The sequence below is a fragment of the Anneissia japonica genome, unplaced genomic scaffold, assembly GCF_011630105.1.
Source record: "Anneissia japonica isolate Jap-2015-1 unplaced genomic scaffold, ASM1163010v1 scaffold169_len739621_cov184, whole genome shotgun sequence".
In the NCBI taxonomy this organism is placed as follows: domain Eukaryota; kingdom Metazoa; phylum Echinodermata; class Crinoidea; order Comatulida; family Comatulidae; genus Anneissia; species Anneissia japonica.
The window spans coordinates 543459-563849 of NW_022688869.1; the positions used below are offsets into that span (position 1 = coordinate 543459).

At 34.6% G+C, this 20391-nt stretch overlaps 1 protein-coding gene across 1 annotated transcript in view; it reads right to left on the reverse strand.

Moving 5' to 3' along the window:
* Window positions 1–19619, reverse strand: part of LOC117123953 (ribonucleoside-diphosphate reductase large subunit-like) — a 33275-nt gene extending 13656 nt beyond the window's left edge. The window contains exons 1-15 of the mRNA XM_033270055.1: window positions 19463–19619; window positions 16984–17072; window positions 16313–16490; window positions 14935–15035; window positions 14308–14407; window positions 13632–13708; window positions 13070–13155; window positions 12104–12245; window positions 11417–11500; window positions 11052–11293; window positions 10021–10222; window positions 8979–9128; window positions 7302–7523; window positions 5697–5909; window positions 2564–2659 (exon numbers count right to left, since the gene is read on the reverse strand). Coding sequence (XP_033125946.1) covers window positions 2564–2659; window positions 5697–5909; window positions 7302–7523; window positions 8979–9128; window positions 10021–10222; window positions 11052–11293; window positions 11417–11500; window positions 12104–12245; window positions 13070–13155; window positions 13632–13708; window positions 14308–14407; window positions 14935–15035; window positions 16313–16490; window positions 16984–17072; window positions 19463–19493 — 2013 coding nt within the window. The 5' untranslated portion in view covers window positions 19494–19619. The remainder of the gene's footprint in view (window positions 1–2563; window positions 2660–5696; window positions 5910–7301; window positions 7524–8978; window positions 9129–10020; window positions 10223–11051; window positions 11294–11416; window positions 11501–12103; window positions 12246–13069; window positions 13156–13631; window positions 13709–14307; window positions 14408–14934; window positions 15036–16312; window positions 16491–16983; window positions 17073–19462) is intronic.
* Between the last annotated feature and the right edge of the window lie 772 nt (window positions 19620–20391).

A 20391-nucleotide genomic window follows, 5' to 3' on the forward strand; every position in this document is an offset into this window, starting at 1 on the left:
AAAAAAAAAAATTATACAGTATTTATATAACCACGCTTTTTTTGATTAATATTATGATGTTCTTTTAGCTTCATATCATTGGGAAAAAAAATATATATATTTTTCATTTCTGTATTAATTCTATTTTGTAAGTCAGATTTAACTTGTTCTTACTTTTGAGCAATCCAGTTGAGTTTTTTTTTTTTTGGCTATTTAAGCTTCTGTATTTTTTTAAACATTTATTTCTATCATGTTTGTCTTTGTATTTTATATGTTTTATCGACGAAATAAATGATATATATATCAATAAGTATGCAGGTTTATACAGTAAATCATGCCAACACAGCTTATAGCCAATGGTATAACAAAGAGGTTCTAGGCCACTGGCTAAAGTTCTTTGGAGCTCAACTTCTCGGAATTTTTTTAACATGTTAAGCTTAGTCCAGAGTATTACCTCTATAGGCTTTGCCAGCGAGCCGCCTGGCCGGCTTTTGGACGGCCTACAATTATTTAGGACGGCAGCTTGGACGGCTTAGCCTAATCAGCTCGGCCAGCCTAATTAAGCCTGGTTTACCTTCAGCAAATTCTTTATTCTTCAAATCTATTGAACGTTACATTCTTATTAATAGGTCCATGATTAAACTAAAGCTAAATAATATTTACGTTTGATAAAAATAACATTTATTTATTGAATATACGTTGTTTTCGTACCAATATTCATTGGGGATTCTCACCCATAGCCCTCCAATCGGCTCAGTGCCACGCCCACAAGCTTCCATTTTGGACGGCCTATTTCGTCTTTCTGGCTAAACCCCTGATCACCTCTATATAATAATCACAAAATAGAGTGCCCTCTATGTTATCATCATGACTATACATGGACATACATCAGTATTTTTTGTCAAAGAATATATGAGTCTGGACTGAGTCATAGTGCTCCTTAAAAAGACCCCACATTGACATTGTATGAGGAAAAAAATGATAGATATCCTGGCTCTTAAGACCTGGAGCCGATGTCTTAGTCAGTAAGAGCTTAAAGCTGCTACGCCACTGGTCTAACTGAATATAACATAAAAAAAACAGAGTTTAACCATACATGTACGCTGATGAGTCGAAATATATCTAGCACCGTATGCTCAGCTTAAATGATACAACCTGGTACAAACTTGGACTGTCATTTGTTAGACGGAGGTCAACGACCTTGATATGCCTACGAGTTCAAGCGAGACATTGCATTCATGCGCTTGCAAAAACAGGAAGCACCTCACTGCTGAGCACCACTCAGCTGATTTCGGACAATTTGGAAAAGACACCGATTGCAAAGTTTTTTTTCCGATGAAACACTTCCCCCTTAAGTTGATGACACAGACATTTGGTTTACAATTTTTTTATAGAATATCAGCGACCCTCCATATAATTGAATCCCTCAAAAAAACAAGACAACAGTATCATGATATTCTATGGACTGATTTGGGGTGTGCATTATTTTCAGCCACGCTTGACCGACCCAAATTGTACGAAATTTAGGTTTGGCATTTTATTTTTTAATTTTTTTTTTTTTTCGCAAAAAATATTTTTTTTAATGAGCTAAAAAGGCTGGAACAGGTCCATCTTGCTGGATGGTAGGCAATGTTATGCGATGTTGTATTTTTGTGTATTTTCTACTTTTTAGGCATATACACCAAAAACAAAAAATAGAAAAAAAAAACTTCCCGACCTACTCATTTTTTGGATTTTTCAAAAACGTGAACACAAGAATTTTTTTTGTTGGCTAAATAGTCTCTCCAACCCCCCCACCCCAGTCACACACTAACCTCAAAAAGTGTCTGTAATACTTGTTTTTCAAGCTTTCAAATTAATTTACCATGGACAAGAAACCGGGTCAGATATCCAGTCCATGGTCAGATATCGGTGTGATGAGTGATGGTCAGCCATGACCCGAATTAAGCCTAGACCAAAAAAAAATCTGACCAATCCAGACTTTGAATAGTCATTGCTTTGGTATAAAATTTGTTTGTGCTTTATTATGAGAATAGGTACAAGTCACATTGCCAGCAGGGGATCAGGAGGCAATTTCGCACCATTTTCTGGACTCGTCATCGACAAGAAGTTTGTTTGACCAAAAAAAAAAAATTAATTTGCTTTTCAAAATAAGATTATTTTGATTGCCAATCCCTAATATTTTAGTCTAAAAACATGTTTCAGGCCATACTAAACAATATAAACTCTTCCCATAGACCTTACCACGGATTATTATTCCATGAATCTGACAAAGGCTTTAGTCAACCCCTTTGTTCAAAATCCCCCTATCAGCAGATTTCTGGAGCCATCACTGATGGGCAATTGTTAATTATTCTGCTAGGTCTGATTGTTGTCGAACTGTTAATAACCTGTCTTATGCATTGAGTTATAAGAAGAATTCTAGAGCGCTAACTTTAACATATTCGATGTTTAAAATATGCAGAGCTGTGTAGTGTATAAGATGGTTGCCATAAATCCAGTTAATTAAAATATGCCTAAGCATCGTTTTCAATGGCGCCCTCAATGTTTACAAATATTTAAATCTTGGTAATTTTCAGCTCACCTGAACTGATCCGCCTGTTGCGATTAATTGGTTCTTCATTTCATCGCTCCACAGCCCCCTTTCTGTGAGATCTTTTAGCAAGTGATGATTCACAATCTGTAGTTAATGGAGAAGGTTACATTGATTAAATATAATTATACGAAACCGATCAATCATTAGTATTTGTCAAAACCATGAATTATAAAAAGAGAGCTAAGCAAAACTATAATACATACAGATAGCTAGAAAAAATAAAATAAAACTAGTTAAATTAACAACTCAAAAAGCAAAAAATAAGCGAATATGCCAAAAAAATGTATTATTTTTTTTATCTGTACATTGTGTAATTTGCATGAAAGAATAAACATTACAATGTGGTGAAGACGAGCCAAAATAGTCACTCTTCACAAATAATGTTTCTGAGATAAGGCGATACTTTTTTTTTTATTGATAAATGATAAAGATCATCGGAGAAGGGTGGAATAAAAATAAAAGTAAAATTTTGATTTTTTTATTTAGCAAATATTATTATTATTATTATCTTTATTGGTCTAATATATTTAAAATAAATACATCAGAAATTCTTCATTTATACACTGCAATAAAAGGTAAGAAATTCAATATACAATTACATATAAAAGGTTAAGAAACACAATTCAATTACAATTTAAAATAGAAAAAGTTATGTTAAACGGCAAAAACAATTCAATATATACAATTCAACTAAATACTTTAGGTAATACAATAAAATTTACAATAGTTTTGCCATTAACATCCAGACGGAGGAGAAAACAAAAATAAAATTTAATTGGTGAATGTAAAAAATGGGATGGTTAAATGCTTCAGATTTATACAATTAGGAAGAAATATACATATCTTATCTTTGGAGGTTTCAAGGCAGCAAATGGTGTAATAAAAATTTTATAAAAGTTTTTTTTTTTTGATGAAATTTCTATTATTCATGGTGGTGGGTGTGCTCATTGGCCAACAATGAAATTTTATTTTTATTTCAAATCATCAATATTAGCAGTCGGCCTGTTTGCTAAACCAGGTAAAAAAAAGTCCCACCTAATGGGCAAATCATGTTGGAATGTAAAAATTCTTTATTTAACCTTAATTTATATCTATAAACAGACATGCCAACCACTCCGATTGGTGATAATCTCTGTTTGAGAAATGTCTGAAATCGTAAAGCCTGATTTCTTAAATACTGTTCTTTATATAGCTGTATGTTTAAATTTCAGAAACTTTGGATTTAAATGGTCCTTTTAATTTACAATTTTATAACATTTTTTGCAAGCAGTGACTAATTTGGCTTGCCTGCTACAAATAAATACTGAAAAGTAATCAAAATGAGTCAAAATCAAAATATTATAGCATAAACTAAATTAAAAAGTGGGTTACAATCAAAAGAGTATCCTGGCAAACCAAAATTATATATTCTATCCAAGTAAATCTGGGAGGAATAGCTAACAAGGAAATCCTTCGCTTCGTTAAGTTTACATAGACAATCCCTGAGGAGTCTTTGTATTGTGCCAATAACAACACCACAGAAATTGTATTGTCTAGTTAATATTTTATTGTTTTTCTCGACTCCAATTTCCAAATGAAATTATATTGTCAGAGGCAACGGCAAACACGTCTCATGTGTATCGCTAACTAGACACTTTATACAACTCCGAGGTGTACTGTTTTAACTACGGTGTTATTCATACAACCATCATCAGGCTGGACTAAACAGAACGTCACCGATTAGAAGTTTCAAACCGACACCCCCAAAATGCTTATTTCATCACTTCTTCTACAATACCGAAATTATTCCCGAATTATAAGTAATTAATGATTGCCTTGATAAACGAAATCAATTTTTTAAACATTAAAATAAAAGCTGAAAATATTGTATTCATTAATCTATGAGTTTGTGATAGTTTTTTTGAACATTTATTAAATTAATTCCACTGGCAACATTCCAATAAAATGCCTAACAATGCTACTAACCACTGCTATAGAGTTTGGCTTCAGTTTGACCCCAAATTTGATTAAAAGATTTAATCCTTCGGTTATGATTAATTATAATTTAATCCTTCGAGTAAAACGGCTTCCCACGACTGCGGTTTCTTAACAAGTGGGTGAATGTCCCAGTGGGGACAAAGAGGCTTAACCAACCTCCTGCCAGGGCGTAAATTGGAATGGATTAATGGGGGGACACACCAATGATGAATGACAAAAGCCGAAAGACATTATTTCCTGCGTGATCACTGGGGGTCTGGTAAATTAGACATTAAAATGGGAGAATATTCCCCTGCAGGCCTTGAAAAAAAGTTTGTGCCTCCACCCTTAAGGGTTGTCCCGATAACTTACATCGTAAAAACCTTGTTTGATTAAAAGGAAATTGCAAAATATGATATATTACATGAACTGAGAATGCATATTATTGGATTCTTATTATGACATCATTTCACAACCATAAATGGGCATAATGACATCATTTCACAACCATATATGGCAATGATGATATCATGTCACATCATATTGTCTAATCATGCTATTTGCCACTTTCATGTGAAAAATCTTGGTTGATTACTAGGAAATAACAAATATGATATATTGTATTTTGAACATTACTGAGATGTTAATCATCCAATGTAAAGCTGTGACCACAATTTCAAAATTTTTTTTGACAAAAAAATGTATGTCCACTCCAAACGGAATACAACTATTTAAGATCTGGACGGCTGCGTAGAACGTCAATGTGTAGAACTTCAAGAATTTTCAATTCGTTTTGCCTTACACCATTCGTTTAATTAACAACTTATAGTCTGGCTGCAGGACAGTCAGTTATATATATCTGCAGTTTAAGTTAAGTTTTTGTTTTATTTTCATGTGTGTTTACTTTTGTGAACGTTTAGAGCAATTGTGTTCCATCGTAATTTCCGAAAGGAAAAATAAATTTGATTCTGATATATAGCAAAATACTGGAAAACAACAATGCTGTGGGAAACAATGGCTGGATCTCAGTAGAGATACAAAAATGATAAGCAACAGCTAAAAAGTAAACGTAAGTAAACAGCCAGAAATAGAACCAGAGCCATATTTAAGCATGTCGCATGCTTTTGTCAAATAAAATTTTGTAGGTTTTAGAGCAACATCATACCTGGAATTCCCCGGACAGCACCCTCCTCGTGTAAATGTTACTGGTGTATGGCTCAATCGACTCGTTGTTACCTAGAATTTGGGCAGTGGATGCGGTTGGCATGGGAGCCAGCAGGAGGCTGTTTCTGACACCATATCGTGCAATGTTCTCCTTCAGTGACTTCCAATCGTGAAGGTCAGTCGGTGTGACATCCCAAAGGTCATATTGCAATAGCTAGTAAAAGAATTAGAATTTGAAAATAACGTAGGTACATTGTATTATCTGACTGGTTGCAACGTTATTTATATTTATCCCATAAGAAATGGCTTATATAATTAAAATTTAATTATAATTATATTACATATAATTAATATTACAAAAACTGAGAGAAAGAGCTTATAGAAGGGTATCTCGATGACACAAATAAACAAAGCATTTTTGATAGATTATTCTTGATTAATCGCAGTGACAATTTAATCAAAATAGAATATGTGGTGCTTTTTTGTTTACAAAAATCTTTAATTCTCCCCATCTTCAAATATACCTTACTGTCACTGACATAATAGACACCAGTTAAAATTACTTTTTTTTGATTTTATACATTATTAAAAAAAACTAATTACAATATACCAATTATTCATTTCTAAAAGAATGGCATATAGATTGTATTGTAAGTTTATTCATATTCGTATTTGAAAAATTTGGTCATATAATCTAATTTTCTTTATTCATGTTGCTATCTTTCGCACTTATTGTAATCCTTTGCTGCTGTTATGTTAATAGTGGTTATTTGTGGGATATTAATAAATTTTTTATTTAAAATATACACATAAAAAAAACTACCATATAAGACAAGGCTTAAAATAGCAAATTATGATAGAAAACAGGGGGTTCACTTATACAAGCGACATACACATATTCGATTTTCGAAATTATGTTCGTCTTACGGATGGTCCGCAAAATGCACAGTTACTATTGCAATGGACATATATATTAATGTATATTAATGAATGCAATTTTAAATACTGGGAAAAAAGATTTTGATTAACATTTAACAGCCCATAAAATGGTATTATTTTGAAGATTAGCCCTATATTTGGTTCTGTTTTGTAGCCAGCTAGATGTAGTACCAAGAAAAAAAAGGGCAGCAAAATGCATGTACAGCTGAACTTGCCTAAGTCAAATCCAATATAGCATTGAAAAATTATTTGACAAAAAAACAATTTGACTTACAGATTGTTAATGGAAAACACAACAATTTGGCATGTAAAATAAGTTCAACTTAGAAATTATTTGAGTTAGGCCAAGTCAACTTAGGCAAGTTTCACTGTGTTCCAATAGTGAAACAGGGGTCGTCTTATATGCGAGTATATACAGTAATTGCATCCATTTCAAGGCAAGACTACTAACACAATACAATCCTTCGAGTCTGTGAAACATGGAGAAAGTCAACGAAAAAGGGTATTCCTCTGCTGAGGCTATACTAATTGCCTATGATGGGTAGGCTTAACAAAGCTAGGCTGCTGAAAAAGAATTTTTAAAATGGTGTAAAAACTAATGGAGCGGTTTGATAAAAAACTTCCAAACTTGACGGTGAGCTGGTATAAAGTTAAGACAACAGCTTACCCCTTTACTAATTGGTGAGCCCTCGTATGTCTCATAAGGACCAAGTTCTTTAGCGATTTCACAGCTGGCCTCCAAACTCGCGTAGTATATGGTTTCGAAAATCTGGATGTTTAACTTTTGTGCTTCCTCACTCTCAAATGGGTATCTCATTAGTATGAATGCGTCAGCTAAACCCTGAACACCAATGCCAATCGGACGGTGCCTCATATTACTCTTCTTTGCCTACACACAATAGAGAAAAGGAAATGTTTTAAAATTTGACAATACATGGCCAATAACTTAAGCTATACTCTGTATGGTAAAAGAAAACCCTTAAAATTATATATTAAAAGAATTGATTTGTTCAACTTAAATTTATGTAACTTGTTACATACGGTAATCTAATTGTCATAAAGTGATTTTATATTATTACTTTAAAATTACGTTTATTTATTCTATTGTATTATTTTAGCCATGTTGTTATCATTTTTAATGATCCAATTTTGTACTACAAAAAAATTATGTATTACATATCGAGTATTGATCTGTTGTAAATTTATATTTTTTAAATTCTGTACAGCACCTGTGATCATTTTTACTGAATATTGTTTGCACTTTATTAAATAAAGTTTTAAAGTTATTATTATTATTATGTTTTTTCCACAAATATCCAATTTCATTGATATATTATCATTCTATAGGAAGGGGGAAATTGGTGAACTTTTTTAGTTACCACAGATGGTCTTTAATACATATAAATAATTAGGGAAAATCAAACTGTTTTATTCTAAATCAATTTATTTATCAATTCTTATAAACTTTAAAATATTCCTAGTACACTTCAACTTTAAATAAAGTTATACATGAATGTTTCCCTTTCAATTTTCTGCTATTGAACATAATTATCGGTAAAATAATTCAATTGTATACATTTTTTTTATAACATGTGTTTCTCCATGTTCTAAAGATTTTTTGCATATTATATTTATGTAATGATGGTTGAAGGCAACATGAAAAGCAGTTTTTATATATATTCCCTCACTATATAAAAATTCCCTCACTATAAAAAAAAAAAAAAAATGGAATGAACAAAATTGGTATTACCAAAATGTATCAATCCTTATTAGGATATGGAAATTTATTCTGTCTAAAAAGGGTAAAAGGTGGATTTTATGGAATTTGCAAGTGCTGTACTTCAACAGTGAAGTTAAGTAGCTGCTCATGATTGTCCTCGTATAGAATCGACATCCAAATCTTTATAATTAATTACATGGGAAGTTGTCCTTGCGGGATACAAATTAACGATAATGACAGCATGCGACTAAAAAGTATATTCATGAGCTATAGAGGGTGGTATATCAGTTGGCTTGAAATCTGGTAGAAGCCAACGTTGAGGCTTGGCTTGAGTTAATGGTGATTAAGGATCTTTAAGAGCCATCGAAAACATTTTTTTTAAAGTATTATTGGAAGCGAATCCCGGAGTTAAACTTAATTGAATTTTACTTAAATTAAAGTTAAACTTACTTAAGTTTTACTTCTATAATTTTGTTTAAGTTAAACTCATTTAAGTTTTCCTTAACTTAGACTTACCTCTGGTACTGGGTAATAATTTACTTCTATAGTCTTGTTTAAGTTAAACTTCTTTAAGTTTTACTTAAGTTAAACTTAATACTTACATTTTACTTAACTTTGACTTACCTCTGGTACTGGGTAATAATTCACTTCTATAATCTTGTTTAGGTTCTTTGTTATCACCTTGGTAACTTCAGCGAGTTTCTTGAAGTCGAATGTTCTGTCATTGTTAACGTATCTTGGAAGGGCAATAGAAGCCAAGTTGCAGACCGCAACCTAGAATAGAGAATGTATTGTTTAAACATGTAAAAATCAGCCTATACTCTAAAGCCCCATCCAGACTATCAGCTTTTATTTCAAAAAAACATGACGTGCCTAAATATGGTCACTATATACCGTATATAGGCATATCATGACTATATATGGGCATATCATGACTATATATGGGCATATCATGACTATATATGGGCATATCATGACTATATATGGGCATATCATGACTATATAAGGGCATACAAGTCTTTTGTCAACAAAAATTTGATAGTGTGGACAAACCGTTACATTTATGGTACCTTGTTGAGGCACCGTGATTTATTTAGATTTATCTGACTGAGTGATCCTACCGAGTTTTATATTGCATGCGGGAAGGATAAGGGATTTATTTTCACATCATAGCTGAATTGGATTGAATTTATTCTGTTAGAGGATGAAGGACAATTGCTGAAGACTTATTTCCAGGTCATTCTGGTGGTGATTGGACAGTGTACCACTTTATGACCGTATATAGGCATATCATGACTATATAAGGGCATACAAGTCTTTTGTCAACAAAAATTTGATAGTGTGGACAAACCGTTACATTTATGGTACCTTGTTGAGGCACCGTGATTCATTTAGATTTATCTGACTGAGTGATCCTACCGAGTTTTATATTGCATGCGGGAAGGATAAGGGATTTATTTTCACATCATAGCTGAATTGGATTGAATTTATTATACTGTACAGTATACAAGTCAAATCCAAAATGGCATTGAAAAATTGTTTGACTTACAATGAAATTTCACTACCAGATCGGTAATTCAATTTGGCATGTAAAATAAGACTGACAGTTGACTTTTTAACTGCAATTGTGTGTATACTCCAATAAATAATTAGATAAACTGCATACCTCATCTGGACTGGAATACTCTATGATTTCCGTACATAGATTACTGCATTTTATCGTGCCCAGGTTTTGCTGGTTACTCTTCCTGTTGCAGCTGTCCTTGTACAGCATGTATGGTGTTCCTGTTTCTGTCTGAGCCTCGATGATCGCGTACCAGAGCTGTTGTGCCTTCACTGTACGCCTTGCACGACCTTCTCTCTCATACCTTGTTTATAATAAATGGCAGATTATTTGATTAATATTTAATATCAGCATGCTTTAAAGGCAAAGGAATAAACCATAACTTCCAGCGTCATTGCGCTGAATTGGGTATGGACGAGGTCCATTATAAATCATTCTACAACAAACTAGGCTGAACTAAACCATAACACTGGGCAAGATTTTTATACAGTGTTTCGTGAACTTATTGTTTTTTAATTGTTAGAGAGCAGAAAAATATTTAAAATTTGTTTGTTTCCTGATACAGCAAATAGACTTGCCAAAAAAAAAAATCAAGACGGAGGAGAAAATAAAAATAAAATTATTGTGGTGAATGTAAACAGTGTGGTAATGTGATGGTTAAATGCTTTAAATTTATATAATTAGGAAGAAATATACTTATCTTGTTTTTGGAGATTTCAAGCAGTGGCGGGCGTAATAAAAATAAAGAAAAACTTATTTTTCTTAAATTTCAATTTTTTCATGGTGGCGGGTGTGCTAATTGGCCAAAAATAATGTTTTATTTTTATTTGAAATCATTACTGGCAAGGAGCGGGTAAGATAAACAAGGTACAAAAATGTCTTGCCTAAGATGTAGATAGGTTATTTAAAGCGCACACACGTCAAATACGTACATAGACCTCTCTTTTAAGTCCTTATCAAAGCAGACTAGGTTCCACTAGCCGAGCTTAAGAATTAGGAGCATCATCTTTGTCTACGACTAAAAGATTCATTTTTTTTACGTCACCCTAAAATATGCATCAAGAGAAATTTGGGACATGAAAGTGATATACATTGTTATAACTATATCATGTCACAGAATGTTAATATCATACTTCTCATATAGGTCCTCAAAATCCTTTCCCCACGTATTTTCAAGTCCAGGGCATTCATGCGGGCACATCAGAGACCAGTCACCGTCGTTTTCAACACGCTTCATGAACAGGTCTGGGATCCAGAGTCCGTAGAACAAGTCTCGGGCACGGTTTTCCTCAGCTCCGGTGTTCTTCTTCAGATCAAGGAAATCAAAGATGTCTGCGTGCCATGGTTCAAGGTAGATAGCGAAGGCTCCAGGACGCTATAAAAAAGACGATGTTTAGTAAATATTAGCTGTAATATAGGAAAGTTCTAATTGGAACAAGCAGAGCAACAGTATAGAAAAGAACGCAAACAACACACAAACAACGATTGTTTCTTGTACCTTGTTTCCGCCTTGGTCGACGTATCGTGCTGTATTATTGTACACCCTCAACATTGGCACCAAGCCATTTGATTGACCATTTGTCTGTGGAAATTAACATAAAAAGCCATTTGAAAATGGATTTGAATTAAAATTCACAATAAGATGTATAAAATATGATACTTTTAGATTAATGGTTGCTTTTAAATGTCAAAATTAAATTAAAATTATTAAAATTAGGAAAATACTTAAACCTGTTGTAACTAATTAGAAAATATTAATTATTATTTAAAAGATAGATAGATAAGTTTATTTCATTAGATATTTTATATTAATGAAATTATACAAAACAAGTATACAGCTCATTCTGCAAGCGGTGCTAAGATTTTCATGAGGGTCAAAGGTCATTAAACTCTTTCAGGATATAGGGTCACCAACAAGTGTTCCTGTTGCCCTGAACATTGCAGGGTTTTAGCTGTAGAAAATTAAGGGTGAATAGTAAGTACTAGGGTAATAGTAATAGTAATACAGTAGTAGGGTGGGTGGCTGATAACATTGGTAAACTCAAAATATTAAGACTGGATTTTAAATACGAAATTATGAAATTAGGTTTAGACTGGGTGGGAAACCTCAAGGCTTGGTGGCTACGCCCACCGTAGTAACAACATTACTGGCAATGCACTGCTTGACCTGAGAAAACATACTTACTCCAGCGATGTAGCTACCAGCAGCACGGATACAATGAACGTTAACGCCGATTCCACCGGCAGTTTTGGAGATGAGGGCGCACTGCCGAAGCGTGTCATATATTCCGTCAATACTATCATCAGACATTGTCAGGAGAAAACAACTAAAATTTTAAAAAAAAACCGAAAGTCCACTGATTAATCTCAGATAAGATAGTATAATATATACTCCAAGTACTGAAATGCACGCCAACACGATGGCGTACATTTCGACACTCGGAGTATGTATTATACTATCTTATAAAAAACAAAGCAGTTAAGATACTGGTGAACAGGAAACGCAAATGTGGCAGCGCCAAGCCGAAGTCGTACAGGCAGTTTTCCAATAAATACACAAACGTGAAATAGGTTATTTATTACGATTTTTTCATTTTCCTCATAAATCCTCTAAAAATGGTATTTAAGAGAACTGGTCTTAACGTACAGACATAAATTCTTAAAATTTCTAGTGTGAAGATCTCACATTTTTCGTAGCGTTTTCTATATCTCAAATAAGGCATCAATCAAAACATGCTGGGTATGATTAGAAAGGAAATTTAGTCATCTTTCATTTCATTGGTTTACTTTAGTGTTAAAAATCCAAGTTAACGATATTTATCATGTACACAATTCTCTTAAAATTGATAAAGAAAATAGACACATTATAAAATTAAAAAACGAGGAAAATAATCACATTGGAGGAAAATAGATACTTTAGGTTAGGGGATAAAAAGAGGACCGGAGTGTTTTTCCCCCACAACTAAAGAACAAAAAGTTGGCAGTTTAAACACATCAACACACCATGAAATTGTGAGGTAACTAAAATATAAAAAGTAGCTAGTTCAGACATTTTGACAACTATAGTTGGATACATCATTTTACACGGTGATCTATAGGGAACCAATTAGAAGACCTTTAAGTGCCGCAGCATTAAATACATAATAGTTACCTTGAAAGTTGTGGACGGTTCGTCCCTGCATTGAAAAGTGTTGGAGATGCATGCGTAAACCATCTTTCTGACATAAGATTGTATGTCTGTCAAAATAAAATAAAATATTTTTTTTTAATCTGTTTTTAAAACAACTCGTAAGGTTCCTACAATGCAGAAAAGATTTCCTTTCTCCAATAAATGATTAAGGTATAATATATGTAACTTTCTCTCTGAAGATCTTGTATTGTGCCCTTCCAGGCTCGCAACCAGGGCCTGGAGGGCGACAACTTTAGTGATATTTTATCATAACCCTTTTCCGTAAAAGAAACGCTTCCGAGTTAAACTTGGCCTATAGGAAACTCCCATTCATATGAACCTAGTTACAGGCCTAAATGCTTTACACTGCCCTCAGTGAATTGTTTCAAGGCAAGATTAGATCGATGTGGGGGTTATAAAGCCCACCCTTTCCCACATTCATCAAGTATCAAATTTACATTTCTGTAGAAAGGTCCTATGGTGTAAGTTCTGCTACCAATCTACAGTAAGCACAAGCTTATTCCACTGTTGTTATTGTATTTACCTCAATGACAGCATCGATGTTCTCATGGTGAATACCAACGGCTACTCGCATCAACATATGCTGCGGACGCTCGGCAACTGTGGAAACCAAATAGTTTAGTATGAATATATCTAGCCATTTATTTCATGGTTATTATAAAACACACTATGAAGAACTGTTCTTCAGAGAGAGCAGCTTAGCTCAGTCAGCTAATCTGGTGGTAGCCACTGTGTGCGCACTGAACCGTGGAGATCTCTAGGTTCCCGGTTCAATTCCCATCGCTGCCTCTCCTTGTGTTTCTGCTAGAGGGCTGAAATACAAGTTACATAGCGCACCGTCTTTCCGATGAGACGTTTAAGCTGTTGGTTCCGTGTGCATTTATGGCCCATGTGCACGTAAAAGAACACAGTACACTCTTTGGAAAAGAGTAGGGGATTGTCTCCCGGTGTACTGTCCCTTCACCACCAGAAGGACCCCACTGGAAATAAGTCTTCTTCTAGACTTTCGTGGGCTATCCTTGGTGTTTACACCGAATAAATCCAATCCAATAAATTGAATACAAAAGCAAAACATGTTAAAATGTGTTTACCACACAGCATGTCAGCACCAGATGAAAAACAAGTCTGCATTAGATGAATGATCATCAGCGTCATCATTGCTGTGACTGACCTGATCACGATCATTTTAATCATCTTACCTTTTCCATCCAGCTTCAGAAGGTATGATCGCTCAAGGGTTTTGAAACCGAAGAAATTATAATCATAGTCACGATCATATATGATAGCTGAGTTCAAACGCTGTAAGTTAAATGAAATACCAAATTATATAACAATAATTAATAATAATACTGTAATTTTTTTATTTTTATAAAACATCATATCACTCCTATGTCATTTTGTGTTACTGTCAAATGACAATTTAAAGCACCTATCCTACATAATATCTAGAGGTATAGGGATTCCAGATTTGGAATTGAAAAACAATTGAGATCCATTAAAATGACAAAAATGAGAAGTGAAAATTTTATGTTTATAATTAATTGTTTTTTAAATATATTAATTATTTTAAGGGGTAGCTGGGTCTGTGTAAGTTAACCTCTGACATGATGGGTCTGCGTCGGAGACAGCCACATCGTTAAAATGTTAAACATATTTACCATTTTTCACTATGGCTTAAGACTGTTTCTCGACGATGAAACACGTCGGGCTGGGTCCTACAACATTGCCTAATCAATGATGAACAAGTCAACATTTCCAATTAAAATTCAACATTATTTCCAATTTATAACAGTAATATTATAACAAACAAAAGGTATAAAACTTGCCTCTTTGTTCCTTTTAATGATGTCATAAATTTCATCAGAGATCATTGGCGATGCTTTCTTGTTACGTGGATTGACGTATGAGTGCAGATCATGCATTACATCTGGGAAAATCAAATAAATAACGGTAATATTCTTTCATGTTTTCATTTAATTTCTTTAGGCACGAGTGCCAAGGATATGCCAATAAGTGAACTTAATCACTGTCCTATGTGGTAATTCCATTAAACAACAGGTGATTTAATGGACCAGTACACCGGGGTAGCCCCCTACTCTTCTAAAAAATGTGTACACCGGGCCTACGGTTTAAAGTCCTTAGAGATGACTTGTTCCACCAACGGAACCATTGACAAGTGAGCTGTTCCAACCAGCGCCGATATTAGAGCTGAAGGTTACGGTGCCCCTGACTTAACCGCTTGACCAATCAACTCGCCTAATGTTGCTTATATATGGTATTTAATGGTGTGCTAAATTAGCAACACGACTAGAAACACTCCCAAAGGAGCAGACAAGGGCGGATCCAGGATTTCTAAGACTGGAACGACTTTCTCAGAATAGTGCAAAGTGAGGGGTGCTAACGTGGGAATAAAAGGGGGAGGTGGGTTGCGCAGGACACTCCCACACAAACTATTATTCATGGACATTCAATTCTGTAGTTTTTTTTAGACTTCCCCGCCACCCTTTGCCACCTCTGTAAGAGCGCTCTGGCAGAGATGGTTGCATAATGCTCTTTGTGCATTTAACACTCTGCCCGCCAAACACAGATATCTCCGTGTTTGGAAACGCAACGCTTGACACGGAGATCTCCATGTTTTAGGTTATTTAATGGAATCCCATAGATCGAGCAATTACTGACCAACAATTTTAACGCTATATTCAGTCTGGACCGTAAGTATTTCACTATTTGTTTGTTTACATTAGCGTAGAGCGGTATTGATTTACTTTCACAAAAGCGCAATTATCTCAGGTTCGTTGTGCGAAATTGAGTAAATCTCCAAAAGTGAGTCATTTTCATTTTACTGTTTCGGGTCACAGATTGTGTTTAGAATAAAGTGTTTGGTACCATTGCAAAGCTAAAATGTTGGTAGTTCTTGTAGTATTCACTACATGTCAATCTGATCACAAACGCACTCTCAAGGAGCTTGGGAAAAGTGTTAAAATTTGCTAAAAAGTCTGGTGGTGAACTTAACTTTAATAAGTTAATACATAAGAAAGAATAATACATATATTGAAACACATACTCCAAGTATTGAAATGCACACCATTGTGCATTCTATTACTTGGAGTAGGTATTATACTTACTTATGTGAACCTTTCAGTTTTTTTTCAAGTGATTACATCTTATATAGATACTGTATTATTTAAGAAAAAAAAATCTTACGACTAAATATTTTCTTTGTTTCCTTGTGGAGGTTAGAGACAGCGATGCGTGCGGCCAACACTGCGTAATCAGGATGCTTGGTCGTCATGGTAGCTGCAGTTTCAGCTGCCAAAGTGTCGAGTTCAACAGTGGTGACTCCAGGGTATATCCCACTGATCACTTTTTGGGTGATTGCAACCTATTTTGTATTCAAAAGATGATATACAGTGTTAATTTTACTAAACTGGAATTTCACAAAAGTAAGTTTATTGGTAGAAAACTGGTTAGGTATGCCAAATTCTGGCATCAGGACAAAAGCAGGTGAAATTTCACACAGGAATATAAAATCAGTAGATGGAAAATGTGTTATAATAATATTAATGCATAATTTTTTTTTATATAAAGCTACTCTCCAATAAATCTAAAATTTTACAAACCACTTTTTTGACCATAAAATTAAGAGGTGGTCTTAAAGGTGGGCCTTCAATTTGTGGGTTAGATACATTTAAAATGACATCCTAATAAATGGAACAAACAGACCACATTAGTAGGGCGTCCTAAACTGGCCGCGTATTGCGTATCGTTCGTTTATGCTCTCATGAGCAGCTGGCTCTCTTGTTACGTAACTGCTATATTTTTGTGCAATTACTTGTTTTGCCTTGGAACGGCCATGTTTGCCATCGTGAACTTACCGCATCAACAAAATCGGTGTTCAATTTATAACACAACTTGTGGACTCTTGATGTAATTTTATCAAACATAACCTTTTCACTTCTCCCATCTGTAAACGACAAAAAAAAAGGAACGTAAAAAAAAAGATTTTTCGGCCGTCATGTACTCAGGCTGCACAGTATGGCCTGTCTGGAGAATACAGTACATCCTCCACATAAAAATCAGGCAAGGAAATTCATCAGTGCGCTTGGAAAAATAAAGGCCAATTTCCAAGCAGATATTATTTTAATCTGAACAATAGATTATTGTGCATTTTTTATGATGAAGGGACTGTTTATATTTGGCCAGTATATTGTAAAAAAACTGGTTTTCATGTCCTAAGATAAATATTTGTAATATTTAAAAACGGGGGGACACGGGTTTTCACTAAGGTGGTCGCGCTAGACGGCTACCGCTCGACATTTCTGACCACCACTCGCATGCTGCCGACCACTACTATTTTTGCAATAATAGTTGAAAAAAACAATGTATCAAAATACTTACGTTTCATGACTACAGAATAGAGTTATCAATAACAACTCACTGGCTAGACAATGAGCTGCGTTAGATAAGGCAAAGATATCAATTAACGTCTCCTTGGTTACGTTAATTTGAAACCCTAATTAGGTTACTAGGGCGCCTGGGCTTTGAATTGTATCATTTGTTAAAGTTAAACTTGTGTCTGCTCAGGCCGAACAAATAGCAATTAGCCTACGTTCGTAGCCAATATTGTAAAATTATTTCTAAAATGATTCCAACAAATCACACTGGGCCTATAATAATTCATAAACCTGTCTAATTTCCATCTTCATTTCAGTTCTTTACGTTTATTTTAGATGCGAGGCGTACATTCCATTTTCTTCATCTACAGAGAATCATGCACATGGTTTCTCTGTGGCGTTGACGACGAATTTCTTGCCAGATACACACATTACATTTAAGCCCAATTTTTACACTATCTACATACATTTTACATGTATAAGAAAGTATAATACATACTCCAAGTATTGAAATACACGCCATCGTGTTGGGATTCAATATTTCGACATTAATTATGTCATCATCATTCCTGATGATGACATAATTAATGTCGAAATATTGAATCCCAACACGATGGCGTGTATTTCACTACTTGGAGTATGTATTATACTTTCTTATCTGAGATTAATCAGTGGACCTTTCGGTTTTTACATGTATCTCTACAAAATCGAGTCTGTTCAACCCGAATGAAGCACAAACATGCCAAACATGGGGCAATCAATGCCATCAATGGGGGGGAAAACAAATAAACATGATTCAATTTATTATAGATATGCTTAGCTATATTATTGTAACAGGCATATTATATTATATGACATAATGCAACAAATTAATCAAGAGCATACACAGCAAAACGTTTTGTTGACCTTCCCATTAGCTCGCGTGAGAACTCTCATGGAAGTTACCGCGCTGCATGTAAAGTTTCGCAGCCTCTCTATTAATATTACTTGGCGATACTCGCTAGATAAACAAAACAAAATGCACGATACGACGCTCGTGTACCGTAATAAATCAAATCTTATCTCGGTGAGATAAGCAAACAGCGACATTGGCTTTGATTTAGTTGAATTCTCAACAGAAACACACTTGGTAATACATTTTCAAAATTGTACCAGCTATTCACAATGAAAATAATTAAGTCGTCACAATTAAATAATAATTGAGTAAGGCCTGAAGGCCTACTTTTTATTGGGCTATGTCACATAGCTAGGCCTAGTAGCTTTGCCTGCTGCATATATAGGCCTATCTCACCTACACTACAATTTTCGGCCTCAACCTTGGCAAAGGACGGAGTTCCACCACTCCTAACATGCTGGTGAGAATCCTGAATCAATATGTATTTTACTTAATAACTGCTCCCAAATTTTTTGTCAAATATGCTTTTACTGTTGAGCCTGGGGCTGGCTTCAAATTAACTACATCATACTTCGCAGGTAAACTGCTTAGGCCTAAGTAAGGTCCTTAAGCCTATATCCTATAGAAGCGGCCTAACCTAGGGCCAGGCCTACTGTAGGTAGATCAACTTACTCACTGGACTGGGTCACTGACACTGGCTGTGTTGTGCAGCTGCTGTCCGGCCTGTCCTCTGTCATTCAACAAAGGACTTTCTTTTCACAGCATAAATTATAGTTAAAAGCCTACCTAGGCCTACATTTTGTATAGCCTAGGTAGGCTATAGCAGATCCAAAAAAGCATTTAGGCCTACCCTAGGCGGCCTATTATTACAATTCTTACAAAGCAGGCCTATGGCCTAGCGTAGCTAGCCCATAGGGCCATGCCTAGGCTAGGCCTTCCTGGCTAGCCTAGCTAGGCTAGGCCTAGGAGGCCCCGTACAAATGACCTAGGCCTAGGACTGTCCTAGGGGCCTAATGCATACAAAAAAATAACTGAAAAAAATATATATAGTTAATATAAGCATACCTCGCTTCACAACGTACAGAGGACCTGGCATTTTGAACTGTGTTGTTTGGAAAGATAACGAAAGAAACGAACAGTACAAGAGACACCAAACCTTCCCGCTAGGATTTCAAGCGCCAAATGTATAGAAGAAGGCGCCAGTCTACAATACATTGATTGCTTCCGGGAGAGAGGTATCGATCTTGTCAGTTGACCAATAGAAGACGAGAGCGCTTCGCGCGAAGTCCAAAATGATAACAAAGCTAAATACTGTACGCCGCCCCCAAATCACGAAAAGATCTTTGGAAAAAAATGATATGTTGTACCATGACCTATACATAATAAGTCCATGGTTGTACCAGGTTCTAAATAACAACTCCCTGGTTGTACCAAGGTCTTATAACTGAATCATCAGGGGTGGATTTAGAGGGGGACGGGGTCGGGGTCGAGCCGCCCCACCCCCCCCCCCTTTTTTTTTTTGAAGTAAAGTTTAAAAAATAACAATTTAATAAATATAATATATATTAGAATATAATATAATATAATAATAATAATAATAATAATAGTAATAATAATAATATTGTCAATTTATATATAGCGCATAGGTCCTATATAATTGACGCCCAAAATGCCTTCTAGAGGTTTTTGTCCGTCTATATTAAAAAATGTTAATTTAATTCTACAACAATCTACCGTATATTGTTATGAGGTCACTATCATATCTCGATTTTTTACTATAATTTTAATGTACTTCAGTTCTTTGTTTTAATACTATTCAATATAAATGTATTTGTAATTATTTCTACCCTTTTTACTTTTAGAGTACTGTTTATTTTTCATTGTGTTTTCTAATTATATATACATATATATATATATACTGTATAAAAAACCATGACAATAACATGTTACAACATGTCCAGGATATCATTTCAGATCAGTATTTTTTAATTCAA